Here is a 25,487-nt window from a genome sequence, read left to right as displayed (position 1 = left end):
CAAGAATTATTTCATTTAATTCAATAAGCTTGTCATAAATTATAGCACATTAAAATATTTCGTTGAGGGTTACAAAGTGGATAGCGACATCTGTTGGCCTGATTTGTTCTTTCAAAGAAAACATCGAGCTGTCAGCGAGGAACATCATAGCTTCATTAAACAACAGTTTGGAGCAGTTGAGACAACAGAAGAGAAAATATGAGGAGCCAATGTTGAAATGATGCAAAACAGATGCACCACTGCAACAGACAACGTTTTACAACTCACATTAAAGATCAGGAAATGAAAAGGACAAGAGGGAAGGAAAAGGACAAAAGCAAATGGGAGAAACTGAAAACATGAAAAAAGCAAGCGGACGTGATGGTGAAATCAAAAAGCATCATGGAGCTCTGAGTGTATTAAATGTGAATGTATTAAAAAGCTACAAATATACACTCACTGTGATTCTACAAATGAAACAAATACAACAACACAATGTGAAATGTAAAGAGCAAAAGTAATGCAACAGGAAAAACATTATTCAGTGACTTTAAAATCCACTGTGTCTGACTCCAGTGATTAACAATGAACACAGAAATGACTGACAGCTTGTTCACTGTGTCTCTATGTGCAATCCGCTCTACTGCTATTCTTTGTCCGCCGCATTACAACTTTGTTGTTGTAACAGTCATATATTCATTCGTTCACTTAACATCTTATATACTAAATTGTCTTTAAGCAAGCTCCCCACACACGCACATACAGGAACCACGGGTTGTGATTGGCCAGTGGGGTATCTCATGCCTCTCTGCGGTCCAATCCAAGTTGGGCCGTGAAACAGACGCCAGACATAATCCTGTGGGTTCTCCGGTTCTACTTGGACATCTGCTGCTGAACGTGGAGCAAGAACTCATAATAAGAGAATGCCGATTCAGTGCGATCCTCTACCATATGCTGGAAAAAACTCCTCTTGATAGACTCGTCATCCCTGTAGAGAAGAGAAACAAGTTTATATTTGTCACAACTAATAATGCATCAAATTTGCTGAATTGTTGAAGCGTACAATACTACTGGTTTGTATGTGTCACTAGTGACACTGATGATTTTGTGTGCAAGTAACTCAATGCTTTAAAACGACTCCATAAGTAGAGGTCTTCTCGGGTCTAAAAAAAAATTTATCCCGACCCGAATCACTACCTGAACCCCACATGCATAAATCTTTTTTTTAACCAGAGACTGCATGCCCCCTTACATTATACCCGACCTGTGTCCAAGGCACACGTTATACTTTTAGACCCTGAACCCACTTGGTAATCGGGTCAGACCTCGGGTTTCAAGTGGACCCTTGAAGACCTCTACTCCACATACGTAAGCCAAGGGATATTTATGTTGCGGTAAGATGGCATGTTTTCTTTAAAACATGTTGAAGTTGAGAGAAATGTTTTCACAACAGTACAATGATCTAAAAACAATGAGGAATGCAACAACTCCCACTGTGAGAGGAGATATAAAAACACACAATCCTCCCACATTAACAAAAGTTATGAATAACAGGGAGAGAGAGAGAGAGAGGGAGGGATAAAGAGACAATAGTTGAACACTAAGAGCAGACGTACTTGATGACATAAAAAGCAGGATGGAAGCTTCTAGACTCCAGGAGCCAAGAAACGAACGCTCGAGTCCTCTCTGAATACACCGTCTGCAAATCTGGAATTTGTGTCTGCAAAACCACACAAAAAACAATTGGTTATCATCTTTCTCCAACACGTATCCGTTACTTGTTAGAAACAATATAAAGGTTTCAAGTCTGCTGCTTTGAGATAAACTTAATCGATGGGAAAGCCTTTTCTGAAGACTAAAGTGGGTGGAGCCTGCTGCCACCATCTTGGCAGCGTGTCACTCTCGGATAACCAAAATTGGGCAAAGAGGCGGAACGTGGGTGGAGCTGAGGTGCCTTGTTGCTGAAACCACACTTGCCTCAAGTGTAATGAGCTAGCTTGCCTGGCTCAATACACTTGTCACTCAAGTGGCCACGCCCCTTCACATGTCGTGAAGGGAAAAATATGCTATATAGACCAAAAACACTTCTATTTCTATTTTCGGCATTTTAACAAGGGGGGGTCTATGGGTTCGATATCCTTTTGGAGCCAGTCTTTAGAGACCAGTGAATTAATTGCACTTCGGAAAAAGTCACTCCTGTGTTGGAATCACAAGAGACTGGAAGGTCGACCCTCGATTGTGATGTACAAGCTTTGTTTGTGAATGTAAGATTTAAAGTACATCAAATATAATCCTTTATATACTTTAAGAACTGTTTTAACAGTGTTCCCACACCTTAGTGAACTTAAAATTCAAGGACCTTTCAAGGACTTTCCAGGTCCAGTACCCTCAAATTCAAGGACTAAATGTGGGGACACATTTCAAGTGAGAGCAAGGTTACATCGTGTTACCTCTTAAGATACATTGTTACAGTTCCCTTTAGAGGGAACTTGCGCTGCGTCACTGCAGTGACACTTTGGGGACGCTTCCAGGGGTAAGTGCATCTGAATGTGTATATCAAATTCAACCAATGGTGAGGCTTAACGACAAAGACAGGGTGACGCAGGAGCCAAAAAGTATATCGCTATCTAAAATATTGCCAAAGACGGCGTTACAGGGACGCAGGAAGTATGGCAAGGGAGACACAGCGTCTCGTTCCTTCTCAGGGAACAACAGTTACATATGTAACCCGAGATGTTTTCATGTGTCAAACAAAAATATGCAAAAAAGCATTTTGGTATGAATCAACATTTGCATACAGAAGATATAAGCATTTAAAGTGATGAGTTTAACACGTGTGCTTAAAAAGTCTAGAATTTTTATGATATTGTCCTACATTACACAGGGAATAATATGGATTTTTTTCCAGAAAACTTCTTGCATGAAATAGATTCAAGCACTTTCAATGACCTGTATCTATGTTTGTATATTTTCAAAAACTTCCCAGGGCCTTGACATTTCCCCCAGATTCACAAACTTTCAAGGACCCGTGGGAACACTGTTTTAAGAACTTTTGAGCAGCAAAGGATGAGAAATACTGCGTACACACACTCACCATGTTGGAGGGTATGGATGCATAGTCGGGGTAGCCCAGGACATCACGTACAAACATCTCATTACAACATTTGCCCACCCACAAATACATCACCTACAGGACAAAGAGAATGAAAGAGAGTTGAGAGCTGTACAGAAGTTTACTGAGAAGGTCAGAGGTTTAGTACAGACGTTCATTACATTGCCACAGTCCATGAGAAACGCTCCCTCTCTAGTGAGCTTCTCTGCCGTGAGCTGCAGTAACGGTGGCTGAGGAATCACAGAATCATTCACGTTCAGCGCCCCCTAGAGGAAACACAACACACAATATTCTTCAGTTATTTATAACAAACTGATTATATAAAATACTGGACTACTGATTTGAAAGTCAGATCTAATTCAAGTAATATCACAAAAATCTGAACCGTCCCCAATATAGGTTGGTCCTTCAAGGCATCTATTCTATTTAGATGCATTTACACTTGTATCCACAGTGACGTACAGTGCATTCAAGGTATTCATTTTCAGCAGTTCTTATTCAGTACTTTTATGCATGCTTGTTTCTTTCTAGAGCTCATGAATTAAAGGGCCAGGGCTCTTGAGAAACAACTGCCAAGTAATGAGTAGGGGTCTAACAATACATCGATATGGATTATGGGTGGGAATTGGTGCAGCAATTCTCCAATAATCAATGTATTGCTTGCTAATCCTTTGATAATACGTAACAATATCTGACAAACTATAAAAACAAAATGTTTAGAAAAAGATTAAGTGCTACAATTAATCAAACTTTAATAGGACGTCAAACACGCACCCAGTGTTTACTACCACATGTGCTGTAACGCTAACCAGATATGAAAATGCCGCTGTAACCACAAATAACACATAAAAAGTAAATAAACCCACACGATCATCGTTTTCACGTTTGAGTACTCAAGCAATTGATTACACGTGCCCATCCCTACCTACAACTTTGTCCTGTTAAACAAAGCACACCTGTATTGTCCTGAGTTACCTGTTCAGTCATGTTGTCGATTCTGTACAAGTCAGGATAAACCATGCGCATGATCTGATTTAGCGGTTGACTCTTAAACTCACACATGGCGAACACCCGTTCATCCAGACGGGTGCTGGTACCGGTGCGCAGGGCTTTCTGCAGGACAGAACACACAACCTCATTTAAAACCAGACTAAAAATCACACACCTATAACTGTTTTAAACAAGTCTTTCAAGTGTTTAAAGGGATAGTTCGGCCAAAAACGATATTAAACCCATGATTTACTCACCCCCAAGCTGTCCGAGTTGCATATGTCCATTGTTTTTCAGACAAACACATTTTCGGATATTTTATAAAATATTTTAGATCTTTCAGTTGATTAAATGTAATGTTATGGGGTCCACCCATAGTCCACGACCTTCAAGTCCAAAAAAAGTGCGTCCATCCTTCACAAATTAAATCCAAACGACTCCAGGATGATAAACAAAGGTCTTCTGAGGGTAATCCGAGCGGTGTTGTTGTAGAAATATCCATATTTAAAACTTTATTAACGTAATTGACTACCTTCCGGTAGCGTCGCCATCTTAGACTCCTAGAGAGTATTAGCGTAGTGTACGCACTTTTCTTAGTGACGTATGACAAATTCGGAGGGCGGGGGCACAGAGCAGCAGCAGAGTAGCCTCCGTACGCTGCGTAAGCTCTCATCCTGAATGTGGACGTGACTAAGATGGCGGCGCTACCGGAAGGTATTTATTTTAGTTTATAAAGTTTTAAATATGGATATTTCTATAAATACACCGTGCGGATTACCATCAGAAGACCTTTGTTTATCATCCTGGAGCCGTTTGGATTTAATTTGTGAAGGATGGACGCACTTTTTTTGGACTTGAAGGTCGTGGACTATGGGTGGACCCCGTAACATTACATTTAATCAACTGAAAGATCTAAAACATTTTCTAAAATATCCAAAAATGTGTTTGTTTGAAAAACGATGGACATATGCAACTCGGACAGCTTGGGGGTGAGTAAATCATGGGTTTAATATCATTTTTGGCCGAACTATCCCTTTAAGTGGTATTTAGTTGAGACATGACAATGAGTTCATGCCAAATATAAATATTGTCAAATATTGTAGAATCGTTAATAGTGCAATACGGAAATGCAATTTATTGTGATATTTATCACAATATCTTACAAAAAAAACCCTGATTATAACTCTGAACTGATGGGTGTGTGTGTGTGTGTGTGTGTGTGTGTGTGTGTGTGTGTGTGTGTGTGTAAAGCGCCCCCACCTGTTTAAGCAGAGCCAGCACATATAGAGGGAAGAGACGTAGGGCAGCAGGTGCGATCAGTCCAGAGGGCTGAATGTTTGAGCCGTTAGCACGATACGCTGATAAACAATCCACCACTGCATTTACTAATGCGTCTCTCGCATCACACAAACTGGAGGAGATAGAGCGATCAATAGCTGCAGAGAGAGAAAGAAAGACAGAAAAAAAGAAAGAAAGAAAGATAGATAGAGATAGAATTAACAATATGAAAAATTCAAAAAAGAAAAGCTTTTTAAAATAGTGCTTGTGAAATATTTGGCTAAATTATACAGATTTTTTTGGAAGAATTTCACAGCCTTTGATGTTTCAGGAAAAAAAATGTGCAAAGAATATTGACAACATGATGCTCAAAACAGTAACTGTCAATGCCGGCTGTCGTGTGTTGTTCCACTTACCCATGTTGGCCAGCAGGCATGTGATCGCCCGGATATCTGCACCAGCAAACACGTCACTCAACTGACTGACCACAGGCAGACATAGCGTGTGTACTCTGATTCGTCGTTTACCTGTCAATCATCCATTAAACACCAATAAGAAAACGTCAATCAATCAATCACAATGAAACGCATTAATGATGAGATTAAAAGAAACAACTAATCGAAGTGAAGTAAAACTGGGGTTTGCGTGCGCACACGTTTACCTTTGCTGGATGTATAAAGAAGAGCCGCCTGAAAACACACAAGCGACGTGTCTGCTAAACTCTCCTCGATAGACATCTGTACAGCAAAACCAGAGTCTGGATTCACATTGGCCAGGGACAGCAAATCAGTGGAGCGCACAAAGAAGTTCCCATGGAAAGTGTGGATGGACAAACCTATCAACCAATCAGAAAAAAGAGTCACTTAAAATGGATGTCCAAACAATCTTTAAAGAGAGATGTCGTCAAAGGTTATGTTTAATGCGCATTGTCAGAGTTGCCAGATTTGTTTATCATAATCAGCCCCAGGGACATTCAAAACTAGCTCAAAAGTATGGACTTTAATAGAGCCCAACATTTAATACTTAACTCAACACTTAACAGTTTTTTTCAACGGAGTTTCAAAGGACTATTAACGATCCCAAACGAGGCATAAGGGTCTTATCTAGCGAAACGATTGTCATTTTTGACAATAAAAATAAAAATATGCTCTTTTAAACCACAACTTCTTGTCTAGGTCCTTTCCTGCGTGACCTAACGTAAATGCGTAGTGACGTAGTGACACGTGTTACATATATAAAACGCACATTTGCGGACCATTGTAAACAATAAACTGACACAAAGACATTAATTAGTATCAGTTGACATACAACAACGTAGGAACGGTCCTCTTTCAACACATTTGTAAACACTGGGGCGGAGTTTCGCGTTCGTCTTCTGTGACCTCTTGACGTCATGACGTATTGTGTGGGGTCACATCACGCATCACGACCTGATCTAGACGAGAAGTTGTGGTTTAAAAGTGTATATTTTTTATTTTTCTTATCAAAAATGACAATCGTTTCGATAGATAAGACCCTTATGCCTCGTTTGGGATCGTTTGTAGTCCTTTGAAACTCCGTTGAAAAAAACTGTTACGTGTTGAGATAAGTATTAAATGTTGGGCTTTATTAAAGTCCATTAAAATGAGAAAAATCCTGCAATGTTTTCCTCAAAAAACATAATTTCTTCTCGACTGAACAAAGAAAGACATCAACGTTTTGGATGACATGGTGGTGAGGAAATTATCTGGATTTTTCTTTTAAGAAAATGGAATATTCCTTTAATCCACAGAAAAAAAAATCAACTTGTGAAAACAGTTTAAAAGTAGCCAAAATCTGAACTCCACAAAAAAAAAAAACTTGGCAACGCAGTGCACAGGATCTCTGGTCAAGCTCACACTTCATCACTGGATAAATGTACAAAGTCAAAGTTGTTCTTAAGACGTTTTCGCTATTTTATTGCTTTATGTAATGTTATGAAAAACGCTGCAGAATGTACAGCCCATTACATTTCGTGTTTCCCATACATTGATTTATTTGTGGTGGCCCACCACAGAATCAACACTGGCCCCCACAAATAGAATTTTCATGATTCCCATTTACATTTTAATTTCACCATTTAAAACAGCTTAATTCGGCTTAAAATATAATTTGATATATAATACAGATCAAATACAGATACAGATCAAAGAGTAGAAGTGAAACATATTTCAGGTGCCAACACTAGATCAAACTCAAACACAACATGATGACGTCACATATATGCTAATAAGCGGGTGACGTCATCACCACCACAGTCTCCTCAAAATCCTGTGGGAAACACTGCATTTATAATGCAGGTTGATTTATAGCATGTTCTGTGACCAGAATCATGTGATACGTAAATAAGAGGTAAATAAAAGACGTGAACTTAAGCACAATTCTTCAGCACATGTGCACAAGGTATTTTTGCATCTGATTGAAAAAAAAACAAAGATTTACGCGTTTACATGCATAGTTTCTTCTGATGATCGGATCACAGAGCGGACTACATTCCCTTCAATACGATTGGAATTTGCATCCGATCAACCTCAAATGTATTGATTAAGGTGTTTACATGAAGGCTTTTCAATTTGATTGAGCCACCAATACGATTACAAACAGATTATTTGGTTGCATGTAAACAGACCTACTGTCAAAGAAACGTCAATCACAACAAACATGGTCCAGGATATGCTCGTTGGGAGAATTACCTTTGGTGCACCTAATCCGCATGACAGCTTCGAATCCGATCTTTCTGGTGAGGTAGCGCTGGAGATCTTTCTGGAATTTCTGTTTCTGTGCAGGATTGTGAATGTGATGGAAGGCCGGGAAGTAGAAAATGCTGCCGGCTGAATATTTGGAAACGCACGCTGCACAACAGAGAAACAGATTCTCATCTCATGTAAGAGCACAGGTGAAATTACGTCTGTGTGTCGGTGTACGTACCTAAAGAAGCCAGGTCTGAATACTGAGCGCTTAGTAAGAATAAATCCACTCCGATCTGCTGACCAGAACAATCCAATGCAAGTTTCTTATAGAAGTCTGTAGCAGGACCCAAGTGTTGGACATTCTGAACACAAACCAACCATCATTACATTATCAAAACTACAGTCACAGCAAATAAAGCTTTAAGATACATGTGCAGTGTTTCCGCTATATACATTCAACCGTGGCGGCCCGCCACTCCTAAAACATCCCCGCCACGCCTGCGGTTGTGGATAGAAGGGATACAGCAAACGAAATCTCGTTGGATGAGCACTGTTTTATCCTAATCCTTTAACCAAACCCAACTCTAAACACAAAATTTCACACGATTGTAGGATGTATTTGTATCTAATTTAGCCAGAACCGCTGTTTTCATCCTAATAATCCTACCTCCAAATCTAATCCTTAACTTTTCGGCATTTGCTGTATCCCTTCTAGACAAAACCCACAGCGGCAGCTCGCAAAAAAGCTACCGAAATGTCCGCTCTGCGAGACTGGCTGTCTAGAAATAAATTCCTTTCCGGATTTGCGTTGTTCGCTCATTTATAAATAAATGTCCTAAAATATCATAATTTCCTCCATTGGTTTAGTTTCATGCACAAATAGATTTAAATCAACAGAGGATTATTAAGCTACGTCTCTGTTTGAGAAATAATAATTAAATAAATAAGCCTATACGAAATATTTTGCACTTAAATAATTATTAAATTGACAAAACGAATAAAAAAATATTTGAGTGTCTGTTCTTTTTTTGTGACGCGCTCTAAAACCAAACCAGCAGAAAGCACGTCATGTTTTTAATGATTATAAATAAGCACAAGGTTTTCTCCTTATTGTGAGTTTACACAAATAAAAATACATCATTTGAAGTTTCGAATGTTGTTTTACTTTTATCTTTATGACTATAAATTTAGGGTAATTTAAGCTGCAAGGTCATCACGCATATGATGTTCACCGGCGCATATCTACACCAACACAGCGCAGGGCTGCGAGAAAAGACACTATTAAACTTTTGATTTAACATATTACGAGTTTTTTGGACATTCATTTGGAATCACTGTACTCATATTATCAACTTATCGGGCCATTAGTTATTCAGTATAGGCTATAAGCGCAGCGCACTGCTAACCACTCAGCTGTCAGTCAATCGTCTGTGCTTTAGATCGACACTTACAAAGTTTCACATTAAATGATAAGATATTTGTCCAAAAACAAAAGGCTAAATACTGAATACTACTTATATGCGACTGCAAGACATTAATAGTCGAATCTGTTTGTAAGGAAACTTACATTATTCCCGTGGAAGAGAAGAACGTTGGTAATAGAAACTTGAGGCAGACGGTGAGACTGTTTTATCTGTTTTCAGACGAAACAGCAGGGTCGGGTTACCCGCGGGTAAACCGCATAATATTTGATCTAACGGGTGTAATAGGCTATTCGCGTGTCATTTGTGTTGTAGATGCAGGTAGGGACTCAATAGACAAGAGTAAAATGCGGGTCTAACATCCAAGACCAAAATTCGACTCGTTTTTAAATGTCCCGTGCTTATTTGTGTTTAAGATCTGTCTGAAGACCGGTAAAGGTTTATATTTAACTGCGCGATTTGCGGTGTGACCGGCTCGGGGTCACAGTCTTTATGTCAAATGGTACGGGTGTGAAATAAAATTGCTGCTGATGTCGGATAACTGGTCGGTTGTTCTGTCAATCACAGCGGTGCGGATTATCAAACAGGACTGCATGACTTTGTAACAGCTCTGTACGCTAAACACGAGGACGAACTTGCAATGCACACTACATTAAAACTACAATGAAATATCCGAACTACGTACGTAGCTGTGTAACGTTTTTTTAAGAAAATACAGTTTAGATCAAACATAGAAAAGCAATATGCTATAAATATAAGGAAAAGTAAATGACAGCGTGAAAATTATAAAAAAATACATGTTAGTTTACTGTAGCCTATATTCTACATTAAATTTTTTTTACATTTATAATCATCATGGGCGCCCCCTGCCGCCACAGCTGAAAAAAATCCTAGAGGAAACACTGCATGTGACTTGTGAGCCTTTTGAAAAACGATTACCTGTATAAATCTGTTAATATCTAAGGACTTGGTCTGTCCATCTGTATGATAGGTTTTAAGTATGCAACTTTCTGAATGTCTTTTCATAGTCCAATCACTGAGTGGATCTCTGGGGCTGTTTATACCTGCCATTTAAATGCGTTTTGCGTTCAATCGGATCACAAGTAGACAAGAGAGACACATACATGTTTACACCGGGTATTTTAATTCATCTCTTTTGTCCACTTTGACCGCTTCTGTCCTGATTACTTTGAGGGGGTGGTCTGTGGGCGAGTTCCTTTGCTTTTTATTTAAACACGTGTGGGAGAAATGACAGGTTTAAATTGACACAAACTAATAACAGGTCAGAGTTCGCTGCTTGTGTTGTTAGTAAAATGCTAAATGCTTCAGAGTTTTGTACATGTAAGAGCTTTCTCTGATATTTCAGAGCAATTAATGAAATAAGTTAAAATTGATCAAATAAAAGTTTGCGTTTGCATAACAGATTTGTGTGTGCATTTTGTGTAATTATTATCCATATATAAATACACACACACACATGTATAAATTTAAGAACAATTATGTATATATATTATGGCTGTAAGATTTGTCTGACATAAGTGAAAGTGACAGTGACATACTTGTCAAGTATCCAACGCATAATCGAAATGTGACCTCTACATTTAACCCATCCCTGTGAGTAGTGAACACACGCACTACAAGTCATGAACACACACACAAAAAATTTGGGTTTAGGTGTCTTGCTCAAGGGCACCACGGTTGCAACGTGCCGGCCGTGAGACTCGAACTAGAAACTGTTGGGTTACAAGTCCGACCGGTTTCCAGCTGTAATGTGGACCAGAATCTACACTGTTACTGTGGGTTCACACCAGAAGCATTTGAAACGTCAAATTCGTGTCTACCGTGCGTAGTTGGACGCTTGAACATTTTGAGTGTACTCGCTTCATTTGCGCATGAAATTCTAGTCATTCGAGACATTCACGCTTTAAATTGCGTCATGGGAGGGGCTTCTGCAACTCGGCTCGCTTCCTGTAATCATGTCACTACTAGAGCAAGCTCCTGATTGGTTAACGCGGCATGTTTTTCCCCCTAAGTTCAGATTTTTGAACTCGCGAACTAGACGCGCAAATGAGGTGGACTCTTTCGAGCTGCGAAACCTCCAGAAGCGCATAAACGAGTCTTTAAATTGACTTAACATTTAAATCACTCACGCTTGACGCCTATATCATGGCTAGTGTGAATGCAGCATTAGTCAACAGTCCAGCAGTGTAAAGATGTTTCACCTTAGTGCTGGACCTGAGACTGGGGTCTTCACGTGACTGCAGGAGTCCGGCACCGACTGTGGGCAGCTGCGTCTGAAACACGGACACTCTGCCTCCTGTCGGGGACATGAGTTTATAGGCGGCCTGTAGAGCCGGACCCAGTGCGCTCTGAGTCTCACGCGAGTGTGTAAACATCCCCGGCAGAGAGTTTAAGAGATCCTTCACCAGCTGTACACATAAACACAGAGTTAAAGATTACACAGCTGCAGGGTCATCTTAACATATCAGAGAAATACTCGCGAGATTCATACCTCTTTACTCTCTTTGAGGTTCACCAGCAGACTGTCATGTGTTGGGATGAAAATATCTTAACAGAAAAAACAGAAACACTTCAGATAAACACACCTGAGATCAATTCTTAATTTACTTTTATATTTGCTATTATAAAAATACTGCCCATAAATAAGACACAAAATTACCGTCAATATCAGAGACCACCAGCATCTGAGGCTGAGACAGACCCTCCTGCAGGTTGTAAAAGTGGACGGTGCTGTCAAACGTCAAAAACCCAACTCGTGTACGTGTATCCCCCGGCAATCTGAAAAAGACATGCACTCACATATTAAAGATGCTTGATGCTTATAAACATGGGCATCTGAATCAACTCAAGAATAATAGCTCACTTCTCTAGGTTGTCTAGTAATGACTGACAGAAGACATTCAGGTAGCCTGACTCCACTGCATTATGGGATACATCCAACACAAACAGGTACACAGCAGGCTGAGGAGGCCGCAGCTACGGACAAAGAGAAAACATCTGTAAAGTACGAGTGCAATGTAAGATTTAAGCTTGGACACACGTTTGCTCACCATATAATCCGAGGAGGCAATGAACTCTACGGTGGAATTCTGCACCTCAGGTCTCTTGTGAGGTTCACCGTATGAACGGGTTACAGGATTATACATGAACTCCTCAGGAACTGATAAAAGACAAACAGATGTCAGAACAGATCATCATCATCACACTAAAATATACCCCAGCACAAGAGAAGAGGATCTTACCATCATTGACTCTGTAACACAGATTACACTTCCACCTGCGCTGATCCAGAAACGACACGAAAGGGTTTATGTATGTCCGACATGAGCGACAGCGAACTATAGTGTTTGAGGTGATGACCGGTAATTGCTGTAGTGAGAGAGAGCGAGAGAGACAAAGTGTGATTTAAAATTCAAAATAAACGATTATTAAGGATAAGAGCCCGACCGATATGCATTTTTTGGGGCCGATGCCGATACAGATATTAGGGAGTAAAAAAAACACAGATAACGATATATCGGCCGATATTCTTTATGTGTATGTTATAGTACAGTACACATATACTACAGTATATTATACTACAGCAGGCTACTGTACATATAATACACTATATACATTAACAGAATATACTATATATAAATACTTTTTTTGCAATGATCACTCACAAATGTGGTGATCAAACACTTAAAATGACGTGACAAAGATATGTAATATAGGCAGGTGTGTTTTACAAGTTAACAATAAACTTTATTATCCAAAATGATTCTGATATAAGTGCACAAAACAGTAAACTTGACTTATTATAAATAACTTTAAAACACAAACAAAACAAAATACATATAACTTAAAGGGATACTTCACCGATTTAGCATTCAGCTTTGTATCTGTAGAAACCCGGCAGTATTACTGAATGACCATGTTTCCCTCCCTCATTTCCCCCTGAGAGGAGAGATATCTGCATTTTGGTTCTGCAAAAAAGTCCTCCGATGATGCAAAAATCGTCATATTACATCATCGGAGGACTTTTTTGCAGAACCAAAATGCAGATATCTCTCCTCTCAGGGGGAAATGAGGGAGGGAAACATGGTCATTCAGTAATACTGCCGGGTTTCTACAGATACAAAGCTGAATGCTAAATCGGTGAAGTATCCCTTTAAATCATTGTCAGTTTTGACGAGAATGTTATATTGGGCTTATTTTGAAAATGGAAACTTATAAAGTCATTGTTTATTTGCTTTACAGTAAGTTATGTACTTCACAAATTAAGTAGAAACTTACTGTTAAGACGACAATACTTTACTGACAACATACTGATGTAGGCTTATGTTTAATGTACTGCACAACGTTTTTATGACGCGAACCCACAGTGTTCTGCCGGTACTTTAAACTTTTATAAAACTAAAGCGTCTTCTCTCCGCCTCTTTAATTTAACGAGGGTGTAAAGTTGCGCGAGCTTATTTAATCAATTGCTTTGAAATGAGCATGTTCAGTAACAGCACAAGCAGATGTAATGTTACTCCCACAGACTGTGCGGCAGTTAAAGCGCGTCCTTTCTCCGCCTCGCGTCATTTCTTCCGCTTGCGTTTTAAACAACTCGCAAGTGGAAAAAAGAGACGGATTTAAAACACCAAATGTAAACCGGAATGTGTCTCTCTCGTACACTTATAATCCAATCGACCAAAGCGCGTCTTAATACCAGGTGTAAAATGTTGTAAAGAAACCGCGTGACTGCCACCACCTGAACTGAGGAACTGACTGAAGTGAAGGGGGTGGGGATTGGCTGGTGTCACTACAGTGAGTGGCCTGGGTCACCATTAGCAACCAGTAGGGCGCACTCTGCTGGACAAACATGTACTTAAATCTTTCAAAAGCATTTAATGTCTTCTGTAAGGAACGTTCATATCGGCTTCATATCTGCGGCTTATACGCCGATACAGATATATATGCGACAGGCTCATATCGGCCGATAAAATTGGCAAAATGATAAATCGGTCGGGCTCTATTAAGGATGCACCGAAATTAAAGTTCTTGGCCGAAACCGGAAACCAGAAAAACCAAGAGAAATTATGGCAATTATTAGTATCATTGCATTTATGGCTATCACTGTGTACTAACTTCACTAGGGGTGTGACAGATCACAAAACTCACGGTTCGGATCACATTACGGTTTTTGAGGCACGCATCTGATTATTTTTCGGATCAGCAAACATTTTTTTCAAGGGGTGGGAAAAATCTAATAAAAAATAAAGAAACTGCAAACATTTATAAAAAAGAACAAAGTTGCACATTAAGTTAAGTCTGAAATTAGCATAAGGTACAGAAATAGAATTAAATGAATCATAACACTATCTTTATTGTATAAATTAAATATAATTATTATTATTATTGAAGCTACAGAAGTGATTTTCTCTTTGTCTTGACACTGACTTAAGTAGGTTAATTGAGGTAACTGTCCCTTTAAGACCAAATGAGCACAGACTGGTTTCTGGCTGTAATCTATACATACACTTAAGACATAAACAAATGTTTTTATTAGAAAAAAAGAATACTGTGGAGTTGATTTTGTTTGAATGGGCCCTGTCAATAACAGAAAGATTTTATGTTCGCTTGCTTTTTGAAACGCGTCTTTCCGTGTATGCACTATTGAGAGGGCGAATTCCAAATGGCACAACAAAAAAAGTTGCTCCACATAAAAACGTTAAGTTGTTTTTCATTGTTTTATTCGCCAAATGTATGTTAATGGACTACAGTATGAGAAACAGTAGCCAAATTCTCTCTAAAGTTTACACATCAAAAGTTCTGACCTTTGAAGGGCATACTGGAGCTGGACTGGACACATTCAACCGAATGTGCGTCCGTGCGTACAGACAACTGCTTACTTTAGTGCCTTTTTGTGGTTAAATACGTCCACACTTGCTTTAGACAATCACGTGCAGGTTGCGGTTTCTGTTTGCGTCATCACAACATTTCGGCCGTATTGTTTCGGTGATAAAAGTCATTTAGCTAAAATATTTCGGTGGCCGAATATTTGGTGCATCCCTAATGATTATGAAATTCATTGTCAGGGATTTGGTTCATAAATTGTTGGTATTTGGGCTGTGAAAAGTCATTGGGAAGCTTTTGGACTAATTTGGAATGACCATTTAAAGTCATCCAAATTTTTATTATGCTAATGATGCAACACTGTAGGCTATATCACTTTCATATCATATGGATTATGTAGTTTGTTAATAATGATGAATAATGTTTATCCTTATCAAAATCTAAAGTTGAAGATTAAAATAAGTTTATTAACCTGTTTTGCTAAATTTATTCACCAGCACATCCCTGTGGACTCCATGAGTCAGTTTCCCAGACAGAGTTTTAGATTAAACCAGGATTAGGCCTTAGTTATAGAGAGACATATACAAACATACCTACAAAAAGAAATAACTGGTGTGCATCTTGAGACAAAACAATGGCACTGACATGTGTTAAGTGCAAGATGTTTTTAAATAAAGGCAACTTAAACAGGCATTTTAGTGTGGGACTAGGATAAACTCTGTCCAAGAAACCACCCCAATGTGTTTTGTTTATTATTATTATTTTTACATGTAAAGATGTTTTACTATTTAAAAGCTGCACTAACGCTTTTATTTTAGGCTTAAAAAATGAAAATCCAAAAGAAACTCTGAACTTTTAAAAGTACACTTCTACATATAAACACCCTCCCCTGATAGCAATAAACACCACAACGGATCCAGACCAGAGTTGCCAACTTCGGCGCAGACCCGGTACGGATCCACCACAGAGCATATTGCTATTAGGGTCCTTTAGTGCCTTATTTAGCTATAAGTGAAAAATCTAATTGAGTAAATATTTAGTTTTTTATCAGATTAGTCAATTAATCGAAAAATAATCACCCGATTAATCGATTCTGAAAATAATCATTAGTTGCAGTCTTAGTTAAAATCATCAAGTACATAAAAGTGAAAGAACAAATGTGTTCAATATTAGTTCATGACACTTTTTGTCTTATATCTTTAATCAGACCCATGTCATGTAAAAAAAAAAACGTTTCGATCATGATTTGTCCCTTCCAAATAGTGCTGGTGCTCAGCTTGACTCCTACCGTTAGATCTCTAAAGGGATGCAGCAGTAGTCCAAGAGGGAGACGGGCTTTATTCAACAGAGCTTGAGTCTGGGGAATGTTAGTGAGAGTACAGCAAAATGTGCTGTGAGAAAGACAGAGAGAGAGAGAGAGAGAAACTGTAAGAAAATCCACAATAAAAAAATACCCAACTGTATGTCTGTTTGCACCTGTACTGTCAAACCACAAGCTTCCACTGTTACAAACACACTTAAGGATGAAACAGTTCATCAGATATTTTTAACTTAAAGCATTAGTTCACCCCAGAATCAAACAGAATCATGCTTATCAAGTCAGTCTCAAACGTGTATACACAAAAGCAGCACGTGCATGTGTTTTAAATGACAGCCATAGAAATAAAAAACATAGATGCCCCAATAAAACTTTCCTTCCCAACGTTTTTAATAAAAGGTGCCAGCGCCAGAGATATTGCATTTTTTGTAAAGGACTTTTGTTAAGATCAGATTTAAAACAATGATCAAAACATAGAGTTTTTACTGTTTTTGGATTTGTGGATGCTTCAGTGTTTTATAAGTTGAGTGCCATCTTGTGGATAGTAGCAGAAATTTGGACTGCTGTAAAAATCATCATTGGCAGGGAAGTGTTTTCTCTTAATTGACGAGATAACTCGTCAATGGTGGGAAAAGAATTAAGGGCTCACAACTATAAAGCAGTCAAATAATATAATATGTCTATGGCTGAGGCATGAATGGCTGAATACATGCACTGCTTTTGTGAATACACGTCGGAGACTGACTTTGAGCACAAAAAGTATTCTTGTTGCTTCATAAAATGAACATTGAATTGCAGTAGTCATATGGACAATTTAAGATGTCATTGGAATAGCTATATTCTAAAGATGCACAAAGGTCTTACAGTTATGGAGGGTGAGTAATTAATGACAAAATTTTATTGGCACGAGATGAAGTCTATTACGGTTATCTCTGATGATCAAGATCAAGACAAAGATCCTTAATCTTGTGGCACGTTTTCTTAAAAAATAAGATGGAATATGCAGAATATTTATGCAATTTTATGTGATGAAATTGCGTGGACTTGCCAGAATTGCGGGAACTTGCAAAAACAGCTTTTGTTTGCAGCTTTTCATTGATGTTCATGTCGCGTAATTACGTCACTTCCTAACATTCCCGTGAAAACAGGGGACATGGCTGCGCATGTGTGAAGTGTGACTTTTTGCTACGAAAATGCGGTGATTATGAAATCATGCAAGCCCCACATATTTTGCGAGCAGAAATCTGCAATTTATGGGGCGAAAGTCGGGCATATTAAAATTATTTATGCATTAAATCATGCAATCACATAATCAAGTTTTTCTGGAGGGACTGTTTAAAAAAATCAGAACCATAATTTTTACAATCCCGAATGTAAAGAAACCTAGAAAATTCTAGACCATTACACCAATACAAAACAATGGTCATATCCTAGCTTTCTTACTCTGGACTGCAGTTGACCTTGCGGAGATCACTGCTCAGGTTGGGCTCAGGTGGAGGTGTGCGTTTTGGAGGAAGTATGTTCCTCTCCTGAAGTAGATTCACAGGCCTCAGGGCCTCCACTTCCAGCTCAGGAGCGCCGCTGAGACCCCCTAACGCCGACGACAGCTCAGACAGAGATGGGAAAGGCTACACACGCAACAAGACAACAGTTTTAGGAACAAATCACACACAAAGAAATCTGTCTAACAAGCACCAGAGCACGGACCTGTGAGTACGGCTGATACCCCGGTTGGTTGTACGAGCCATGAGAGGGGGAGGGGTCCGTTCTGGGGGTGGTATTTTGCTGGTAAGGAGGATGCACGGTTGGATAATTGTAGCCAAAGGGCGGAGCCTGTTTGGCAGCAGTGGGAGGAGCCGGGAGATCTGACGAAAGACAGTGAAAGTTAAAAGTGTGTCAGTGAATCATTCATGTGGGGATTTTGCTTGCAGCTGTTGTACCTGGGTAACTGCCACCCTCCAGAGACTCGTAACTGTTGGGAACTGGAGATGCGCTGCCTGTGGTTGTAGATGAGCTGTCTCCACCTGTGAGAGTTCACACACACAAAAAAAGTTTCTCATCTTTCTGCACAACCAATTTCAAACACAGGAACTACACAATGTTTCTTCCACTGACTTCACTTGGATGACCTTGCAAAAAGAAAAATGAATACCTTTTTTGACCCACCTATTAGTGTGAGAGTTTGGTTCTAAGGACTCAAGTAAGAAAACACTGTAATAGGGCGTACACACCAAACACAAATTCAACAACTTGCGAAAGTAGATACATACAAAGTCAATGCAAAAATGTAAATAGGTGTGAATAGACGCAAATGCTGCAGACTCTGTTGTCACTTAAAAACTCCAGTGTTTCACTGCAGTGTAGACAGACCTAAACAGAGACTTGCATAAATGAAGGCATGCATGAACACATAATGCTAAATCTCAATAGGGCTTAACCTAATACTAATCTGCCATAGTCCATCTACTAAAACCAATAAAAGAGAGACTGTATTGGCTAAGCTGCTGTCAACTGACGTGCAGTCGGTCACCTCACTATTGGTGCATTTCCATTGGATAGTATGGCTTTAATGACGTCAGTAAACAGTTTTTGACTAAACTCCACCCACAGGAATACGTCAGTCGCCAGCTAAGCTAATGGCAAGCTAAGCTAACGGCAAGCTAAGCTAACGACAAGCTAAGCTGCTATGGAATCACAACACTAAACAAGCTTCACAATCAGAATTCGATACGTATTTACGGACTTTATAGACCAAGGAAGACATCAGCCCGTTTTTAGGACAGTAAAAAGAGCGGTATACAGATAAGTAAATTGTGTGAAATATACCGCGTTTTTTAAACGTGAAACATGAACACGTTTTACTGCGCACTGTAAACTTGGCTGGTGCTGCGTCTACAGCCGCGAGAGTCCGCCATATGCTGCTTCTGTAATTATGTAATTCAATGGATTCTGTCATGTGGAATGACGAGTATGCGAACTTCATGCTAGTTGTCTTTTTCGGTTAATTTAGCCTATTCAACCTTCCAGGTAAGTTCTGTATGCTATTGTTTATCGTTTAAATAACTGATAATATTACTTTTAACGTACAAACATGTCTTCAGCCTGCTGTTCTGTCTGCTATTGTTTATTTGAAAAACTTGCCTTTCCAGCATAAATGTCTGTTCTTCGGCTTGGATTTTGTGAAATAATTTTCTAAATAAACGCAGCGTATAGTTCACTGTGACTTATGTTATTTTGTCTTAATGACGCATTTTTTAACGATGCGGCTTATAGTCCGGAAAGTACGGTAAACATACTTCACCTGGCATATTTCTACTTTCATGAGCTGGTGAGCTTTGATGTAACATTCAGAAGTTTTTTTAAACACAGACTAAATAATAAAGGTCATGTAAAAGTAATTTACAAGACATTGTGGTTTTATATTTAAGGGTGAACAGAAAAAGAGACTGAAGCAGTTTTACAGCATTTCACATACAGAAACCTGCCGTCAGTCAAGGTGCATCACACCTTTTCCGACTTTTCCACTGCACACAGTTTAGTGTAACAGAATAGTGATTGAGTTTGTTTTTTTCATCAATATAGTGTGAACAAACACCCCATACTGTAGTCTGTTTAAAATCCCTCATCATCTTTCAGGAAAAGTGTGATGACTGAGTATGAGGGTAAATGTGAGTTTTTTGGTCGGTAGAATTAAACTGGTTCTGTGAGAAGTGTTTTTGGAATAAACATTTGACCAGTTTCAAACAAAAACACTTGGACTTCAGCTCCAGAATGAGCTTGAGGTTGATGAGAAGTGAACAAAGGAACAGGGAAATACTGGTGGAAATGTAATGATCCTCAGACACACAACACTGCCATTGTGTGTAAAACTGTTGGTAATGGATTTGCTACGAGTGAGTGTTTGTGTAATAGTATGTAAAATCTTTGCATAAAACACTTAAAGCGTGTGGGTATGGTTGGAATGGAATACTACTCATACTAGTTTTTCTTCTTATATATTCATGCAGAGCATACCTGCATGAATACCCTGTGAAACAGTATTGTATCCCAAAATTGAATGCACACAACGTTCATTTTCAAAAATTGGATTACTTACACATGGATGTTCATGCAATGAATCGGTTTTAACTAATTAAAAAACTAATTCCAAACTGCATGTATCATTACGAAATCATGCCACCAAAACAATGTTACTAACAGCTTCACATATCGAAAAAAGTACACACTGCAGAGCAAACCGTATGTTAATATTCCATTCCAAACTTGTATGAGAGAGTGAACACGAGTCTTGATGTAACTAAGAAAGAGAAGATGAACAAACACAAAAAAAATACAATGACTCTGTGTGTCCCGATGGGCACTTGAAGAGTTCATGGGAATGAAGACAAGAATATAACGAGAAGAAACATGAATCTAAAAGTGAGCAGTTGAAGACAGCAGGACGTGTACATCTGTGTACATTAGAAAGGAAGATGAGGGGATGAAGACGGCAAATTACAGGAGGAGGGTGGAGGAATAAGAGCGAAAGCAGACCTGCTTCCTCATCCTCCTCATCCTCTTCATCACGGTCAGAACTGGATGAGGAGTGATCGCCTGGGACCGAGCTAACAGCGTTATTGAGCCGGCGGTCACCGTACAGGAGACCTGAAATACAGCAACCATCAGAGAGAGAGAGAGAAAGAGAGACATGGGGGTTGAGTACAGAAAGAAAGCTGGAACTGAACTGGGGCTCCCATCCCATAATAAGGAAGACACAAATACAACCCAAAACCAAACAAGGCAAAGAACGCCTTTGGGATTTCAAAGCTGAATAATATGAAGTCGTCTCTGAGTCTGCCCAGAAGTTAAGATCAACATAAAATCAAACTTACAAACCTTTAACCATTCTAATATAGCATATTTCGGAGTGAAGTAACATACAATGAGAAAGATGTAGAATGAGGCATGATTTTATATATCAACAATGATTGTTTCAACCAGAATTTAGAGTCGGAACTATGTTTGCAGAGGATTGTCGGTGATTACTGTTTGCCCCCCCCCCCAAAACCACCCAACTAAATCATGCAGCACCTCACATACAGAATTAGTGACCAAAAGAGCAACAAAAAAATATTAACTGACAGACTCATAAATGATTGTCAATGAATCTCATACCTGGATGGTGCTGTGGTGAAGAATGCACAGATGTGCCAGGGGTTCCTGAAGGCGGCCTCTCTCTATTAGGTGCCTCTGAGCTGGGATGGGCCCCGGCAAAATGATGGCTCACAGGATTTTGGAGTTTTTGGTCATAGTGTGGCTGAACTACAAAAACATCAGGAAAAATAAAATCAACTGCAAGTCTGTCTTGAATAGGGTTGCAAAGTGGCGGAAACTTTCCTGTAAGTTTCCAGAAAATTTATATGGGAAGTTTTCCAAAAGTGGAAATATTTCAAATGGAAAACTTTATATGGAATTTTTTATAAACTATATTATATACAAACACAAGTAAACATTTTGTTTGGTTATAAGCAGACATGCATGCAAGGTAAGTTTTAGTTCCCAGTTTATTCCTATTAATTCCCATAAATTCATGTTAATTCCCATATATTCCCGAAAATTACTATTTAAAGTTTCCAACCTTAAAAATTCCCAGAATTTTAAAACCCTAGTCTTGAAGTAGTCTGTGATACGATGTCCAAGATTTTGTGTGTTTAGGTGTTCTTTGAAGGAGTTCAAAGATATTCGAACATACCTGAATTCGATTGGCCATTGACAGTAGCAGTTTGGCTGAATGGTGGGGCTCCGTAGCCTGGATGAGCTGGTGTGGGTGTGGCCTCGACCCCGTTCCCTTGAGTGTACTGTTGCAAAGAACTCTGGGAATGTGGTGGAGGCATTACAGTAGAAACCGGTAGTTGCCCTGGAGCAGTTTGAGAGGATCTCAGCGTTCCGTACTGATTGTTCCCAGGGGCTGATGGATAAGACACGATAGGGTACAAAGGGGCCCCGAGGTTGTTTCCACTGGATGCTGGTACCAAGCTGGGCTGCTGCTGGGGAAGTTGAGTTTGCCCTGGTGAGGGGTGACTGTACTGATGTCCATAGTATCCGGCTGGCATTGCGTATGACATGGCTTGCTGGAATGACTGTACAGGCTGTTGGAAAGGTGCACTGGACACAGGGGCGTTGGAGGTGGAATAATGATGGGCAGGGGAATTCGTTCCTGGCGTCGCAGGGTATGGAGACGTACCCGAGCTGTTCTGGTAGTAGTTTGAAGAATAGTCTGTGCTACTAACTGGGACTTTACCAGTCAGAGGAGCGCCGTGTCCCGTCATAGTGGGGTAAGCCTGTGGTGGCGCAGAACTGTAGTAGCTAGATGATGGATGCATAGCAGGGTACGTCTGTCCTGGACCTGTCAAAAAACAACACTGTCAATATGATATGTGAGCCCACCATGCAAACAGTCATTCAAATGTGATAAGCCACCTTTCCTCAGAAAATCACAGGTGTTATGCAAATGGGTCTCCAAAATACTATAGTAGGTTAAGCTCCAAGCAAATTTAATTTTCCTTATAAAGAAATGCTGTGATGGTACCATGGAACAGTGATGGTGATACCTTAGTAGTGACCGAATAACGAAGCACACAATGGCATTTATGCACCCTTGACGGGCTATTTGTAGGGATGAAAGTGAACATCTGAATCCCTTCGTGAAGGGCACATCCAGAAATAGATTTAAATATAATACCCAATATTGATCTGAGGTTAAAAGGTGGAACACTAGTTTAGATTGTAGGAGATTGTTTAGATTGTTAAAACACCAGGCACAGCGAAACGTAGGACTAAATAACAACTATTCACAACTTATCTGATGCAGAATAAATGTTTTTTGTTTACATCCCATCTGTATTGAGTGTAATAATTATGTATTTGTGTGTATTTATATACACAATTTTTGAGATTAATCGTTATGCAGACCTACACCTACAAATCAGTTTGAAATAAGACAAAAATAAACAACATTTAACAAGAAATATTAAAAAAAATATTTTTATGCAACAATTGAATCTTGGATTCCATGCGCGCGTGCAGCGTTGTCAAGGTAACATCGGTCTGCCGGTCACTCCACCAAGGGAGATCCAAACCCCTACACCCTTCAAAGAGCTCACTTCCGTTAGGAAATCGCCCGATTTACCATATGTATACACATTTTACATGGTACTCTATTGTTGATACCCTAGTACCATGACCAAAAACAATCTTACAGCTTGCTCCTGTCACGACACACTCGCATTAAGCAAATAAACAATGTAACTGTTACATTAGAAAATACAACACTAACAGCTGACGTTATCATTTAATATTACACTTAAACGATAATTTGTATAGTATGTAATGCATATGCGTTGAAGTAGGATAATTAAACATATATTCACTTGAAATATTACATGTTTCATAAACTGCGACCAATCCAGTTTTCACAGGATATGAGCAAAATATGCGAGCTTAACTTAGATCTGTGAAAAGTCCAATTAAAACAAGCATAATTCCAACGTACCATGACAAACAATTAAGAGCTTAATGTTTACACTTAATCAATCACATACTTTTACCAAGTATGTTTATCAAAACGAGAAAAAACAGAGGAACTAGCGGATCAAAGCTAAGTTAGCTGCTAATGCGCTAATCGCTGCAGGTGTATTGGACCGAGTACATTTTAACGGATTAAAACGCTTAAAATCCAGCTGTATGACTTCAATAATGGGCACAGAAAAACCGTTAAATCCTCTAACGTTAACTCACAGAACCTTTAAGGGCAAAGTCTCCACCCCAAGAGCCTGATGGGCAGGTGCTTTAGTCGCTAGCTCAGGCCTGCTAACCAACGTATCTTTAGCATGTAACTTAACATGCATAGTAGACCTTAACATCTCATCTCAGCATGTAGGTAATAGGCTTAACATCCGGCTCTTGTAAATAAATGTGATTTTCTTTTAGTTTAGCGTTAGCATAACATTTTAGCTGTTAGCTCCGGTCTCATCGCACCGTTCTGACAGGGCACCGTCGCCGCTCCGCCTCCGTTTTGTGTCGAGCTCGTGCGGTAATTATGCACGGACGGGTTAGGATTTGTGTAGCCCGGTGCAGACATCGCTCTCCGGTTCTGGATCCTAGGCGGTGTAAAATCACAAACGATACCGCTGTCACCAGTTGTGGATCTCCATCAATCTGGCCGCAGCTGAGCGGAGTTTCTGACAGACGGTAATCTGATCAACGGCCGCACGGCGGAGATCAACAGCAACGCGTCCTTCAAAATAAAAGTGTGAAAAGAAGTTGGAAAATAAATGAATTAAATAATAAAACCATATAAAAAAAAGTGGAAAGAAAATATCAAATTAATAAGAAGAAAAGGTTAACTAAAAATAAGAGCTTTTATAAAAAATAATAGTAGAAAGAAGAAAATGCAGTTGCTGAAAATGTTGGTTTGGTAGATATGAATTACCTTATTAGACTCAGACATCATAAAAGTCATTTTAACAGCAGTTGGATACTATTGCAAGTACTAGGCTTGCTGAACTGGGGGTAACATTAGTCAGGAATTTTGGGTGGGCAGCTATAACACTCAATGTGTAGATATAAAACATATCTGAAGATTTTACTTTATTTGTCTCCCTCAAACAGAAAATACATAATTCATATTCCTGTAGGGGTTCAATCTAAATTTAGTGTACTTTTTTATAACCTTTGGCTATGATTTGAACTAAGGTAATCTAGATGTTTATTTTGCTTGTTATCAGAAATAAACAATTCTCACATGCCGAATTTTATCGTAAGTTATTGTTCCACGACAGCCACTTTTGTGTTGTGGT

General features: G+C 39.3%; 1 protein-coding gene across 2 annotated transcripts; it reads right to left on the bottom strand.

The window, feature by feature from the left end:
- On the bottom strand, window positions 1-24,915 carry sec24b (SEC24 homolog B, COPII coat complex component). Of its 2 annotated transcripts, XM_065274631.2 has the most exons (24): window positions 24,667-24,915; window positions 22,382-23,035; window positions 21,805-21,951; window positions 21,184-21,294; window positions 18,591-18,674; window positions 18,358-18,515; window positions 18,094-18,278; window positions 16,621-16,723; window positions 12,752-12,878; window positions 12,560-12,669; window positions 12,373-12,485; window positions 12,169-12,287; window positions 12,001-12,056; window positions 11,711-11,917; window positions 8,306-8,429; window positions 8,071-8,229; window positions 6,021-6,194; window positions 5,776-5,886; window positions 5,342-5,517; window positions 4,067-4,204; window positions 3,253-3,357; window positions 3,074-3,166; window positions 1,596-1,699; window positions 1-967 (listed from the first exon to the last, which is right to left on the bottom strand). In XM_065274631.2, exons 1-24 carry the CDS (start codon window positions 24,767-24,769, stop codon window positions 853-855), a joined length of 3,576 nt encoding a protein of 1,191 aa, XP_065130703.2. In that variant the 5' UTR covers window positions 24,770-24,915; the 3' UTR covers window positions 1-852. The 2 variants fall into 2 exon arrangements, with proteins under 2 accessions (XP_065130703.2, XP_065130711.2); XM_065274639.2 differs by lacking the exon at window positions 21,184-21,294.
- Between the last annotated feature and the right edge of the window lie 572 nt (window positions 24,916-25,487).

This window comes from Paramisgurnus dabryanus, chromosome 16, assembly GCF_030506205.2.
Source record: "Paramisgurnus dabryanus chromosome 16, PD_genome_1.1, whole genome shotgun sequence".
Taxonomy (NCBI): domain Eukaryota; kingdom Metazoa; phylum Chordata; class Actinopteri; order Cypriniformes; family Cobitidae; genus Paramisgurnus; species Paramisgurnus dabryanus.
The sequence above is the reverse complement of the archived record's forward strand: the minus strand, read 5'-3'. Positions and strand labels throughout refer to the sequence as shown.